Source organism: Triticum urartu, chromosome 5A, assembly GCF_056163025.1.
Source record: "Triticum urartu cultivar PI428250 chromosome 5A, HENAU_Tu73, whole genome shotgun sequence".
NCBI lineage: Eukaryota > Viridiplantae > Streptophyta > Magnoliopsida > Poales > Poaceae > Triticum > Triticum urartu.
The window spans coordinates 536,290,391-536,293,789 of record NC_141877.1 but is presented as its reverse complement, the minus strand read 5'-3'; the positions used below and the strand labels follow the sequence as shown (position 1 = coordinate 536,293,789).

The window sequence follows — 3,399 nt, the reverse complement described above, 5'->3', positions numbered from 1 at the left end:
AATGAATGAGTTGGCTCACCAATTATGTAGGTCTGGGTGGCCTGAAAGGACCTATGAGGAGGTACGTCAAGAACTTCTTAGGTTGCATGAAAGGTGGAAGAAGGTGGTGGAGCCGAAGAGTGAAACTTTCAGAAGGACTGCAGAAAAGCATCCATTTTTATGGACTGAGGAGAGCGAGGACGACGATGATATCTTCATGCCGCCGCTTCTGGGTTCTGCATCGTCGAAGGGCAAGAGTTCTGCATCGTCCAAAGGAAAGAGTTCTGCATCCGCGAAGGGCAAGAGTTCTGTATTGACCAAGGGCAAGAGTTCTGCATCGACGAAGGGCAAGAGGAGCGCATCATCGAAGGGCAAGAGGGCTGCACCAATAGAGGATGACGATGATGACTTCATGTAGTATGTAAGATGTATTCCAGTTGTACCGTCTTATTCAGATGTATTTGCATTATTAGTTTGTATCGTATTATTGTAGGGCATTATGTTCTATCTGAATTTCATTTTGTAGTATGTAAGATGTATTGCACAAGTTCAGCCGCACCGTTTAATTCAGATGTACTTGTATCTTAATTATCGGTTGTAGTCTATTTGGAAATGTAACTGAAATAAGAATGTGAATTAATAGTAATATGTCTCTCGCATACATAAAACAATATATGTCTCCTGATCACATAGAAGCAAGTGCGAACAGTCTGAAAATAACATAGATAATGAGTCATACATAGATAGATAAGCATATCACTGCGGGGGACGACGACGAGTCTGGGTCTTCCTCGGGCGAGGACCGGAAGGCGATAAGCACTGAGGCGGTGGACGAGGCTCGCGATAACCACGACCATAGTTAACCTCATCTGTCACGGTCTGTGTCTCCTGCGTCGGTGGTGGTGGTGGAGTGTGAAACACTGTCTGCGAGAAGCCATAAATGTTTGTAGCTTGGTCATCATCCTCGCGGTCGCCCTCAAAGTACGAAGCACCACCACTAAGGATCGGTGACTGCTCTGAATGCATGAACGGTTGCGAATGGTTGCCGCTTGCGGTAAAGTAAAATTGATACAAATGCATGAACGAAGCACCACCAGTAAGCATCAGTTACTGCTGAGAATGCAAGAACGATTACTACATTGTTCAAAAGAATGTAGTGAGTAGTGTTACCTAGATTCATCTGCTGATGCCAGGAAGAGCTCCCTGGCTGTGAAGGAGGTGGCTCATGCCAGGAAGAGCTCCCTGGCTGTGAAGGAGGTGGCTCATGCCAGGAAGAGCTCCCTGGCTGTGAAGGAGGTGGCTCATGCCAAGAAGATCTCCCTGGCTGTGAAGGAGGTGGCTCATGCCAGGTAGATCTCCCTGGCTGTGAAGGATGAGGTTCTGCACGGTGCACAGAGGGTCGTGGTTCTGAATGGTGCACAGAGGGTCGTGGTTCTGAATGTTGTACAGAGGGACGTGGCGGACGATGTGCTGGAGGAGGAAGTGCAACATCCGAAGTCCGTCTACACGTAACAGCTGCGTAAATCCCGCGTAGCTTGTCATCAAGACGCCTCAACCATGAGACGCCCTCTCGCGGTGGGATAGTTTCTCCCCTCTGAAAGCGCCGCATTAAAGCGGAAACCTCCTCTCGCGCCTGTAGTGTCAAGTCACCCTGTACACAAAGAATGAACCAATTATATGCTCGTTGTATGATAGACACCACGAATAGACAACCAAGCGAATATGTCCAGATTAACAAAAGACTTAACATATGAGAACCAAGGCATTTACCGCGTGGTGTCTGGTTCCCACAACAGAGGCAGTTGGGTACATATCGCTGGTGAGAGGGGCTTCGATCTGATCAGGAGTAGCTGATGGAACCAAGTAGATCCTCGTTGTATGCCGGTAACACTGCAGATACAACCCGAACATTTCCCAGTTAAAGGGCCGAACCTCACCCCAGATATTTGTCGCAGCGGTAGTCCATTCGTCAACGTAAGGGGTAATGCTCTCAAGCCAATAAGACATGGACTTGTTTCCTCCTCGGCGACTGTCCCTGAGATTGACATGCGCGATACATGATTAGGTATATTATGAATGCAGAGCTGCCAACTAAAATAGTATTAGTACTTACTTGTGCACGTGGTCTGGCAAGTGTGGAATAACTGGAATCTCAGGCTGTTGATATAGACCGAACTGTCTCATCACCCTATGAAGAGACATCTCCTCAACCGTCACGTCGAACACCAACTTGGCCTTGGTCATCCAAAAGTGCCGATCTCTAGTGCACAATCCAGAAATCCCAACTGGGTACCTCGATGATATAGCCTGAGGCGAGTATGGCTCCCAAATAACTTGATCCTCGTGCAAACTATCAAACTGCGCCATGAAGGACGGGTAGCATCCCCTAACCTGAGTATGCACAAACTGTCTCTGTGCATGACAACAAATAAGCATTAGTAATACTATTGAATGGCAAGAAATAATTGAATTAATTGTTACTTAATATAAAAGTACCTCTCGCCGTGTCCAAACAGATCCCATAGTAGGTAAGTCGCCGATAGCAAGCACATAAGTCCCAGCTAAGTCCTCCAAACCAAAAGGTTTATCAATGTAGACATAGGGTCGTCCAATAGGGAACCTCTCGTATGACCAAAGCTGCAACAATAATGGACATCCAACAAGACTAGATTTTCTAGACTTCAACAAGCAAGCTTTGCACAGGCCTCTGTACGTAGCCGCTATCACAGCAGAACCAAAACTCCTCTGTAGAATATCCGCAGGGCAACGTGCTTTAGCTATCTCTCGTGCAATACCGATGAGTCATGCATCGACAGTGGTCACGTGGTTCTCCGTAAACATTGTCTTGCCGAACAGCCAAAGAATATATGCCTCTAGGGACCGGTCAATCTGAGCCTCCGACAACTGAACGTCGGGATGTCCTAACGAGACAATCTACATAGAAACGTAATAATTGTATGAACATCGGACAACTAAAAAACAACATTTGTTTAAGTGGCCGTGATGGTTACCTGAAACTGGCTCAACCATCTAAAAAGAGGTCCATGAGGATCGTTGTCTATAGCCCTAGCAGTCGGGACTGCAGCCAAAAAACGGGTCTGCATCGCTGCTTGCCACCCAGATTCTGCCTCTAAGGGACCTATGGCAGCACCGGCCAGAGGTAATCCCAACAAGTAAGACACATCCTGTAAAGTAGGCGCCATCTCTCCCCAAGGAAAGTGAAACGTATGTGTTTCTGGTCTCCATCTATCTACTAAGCAGGTAAGGAGTGACTTGTCGTAAGAGAAACGTCTCACTTGCCTCTTGTGTAACTGCAATGATTCACCTGCCTCATCTAAGTCCGGACCATCAATCCACTCATCCAATGTACCCTCAACCAGCCGTGCCAAGGGTAGAAGTCCAGCCCAACTTAACCTACAA

General features: G+C 47.2%; 1 protein-coding gene across 1 annotated transcript; it reads right to left on the bottom strand.

Annotated features, from left to right (window-relative positions):
* Positions 1–735: 735 nt before the first annotated feature.
* Positions 736–2,531, bottom strand: LOC147972591 (uncharacterized). The gene is made up of 5 exons (XM_087523292.1): positions 2,476–2,531; positions 2,093–2,389; positions 1,750–2,014; positions 1,071–1,630; positions 736–1,027 (listed from the first exon to the last, which is right to left on the bottom strand). The coding sequence occupies exons 1-5, from the start codon at positions 2,529–2,531 to the stop codon at positions 736–738; spliced, it is 1,470 nt and encodes a 489-aa protein (XP_087379418.1).
* Between the last annotated feature and the right edge of the window lie 868 nt (positions 2,532–3,399).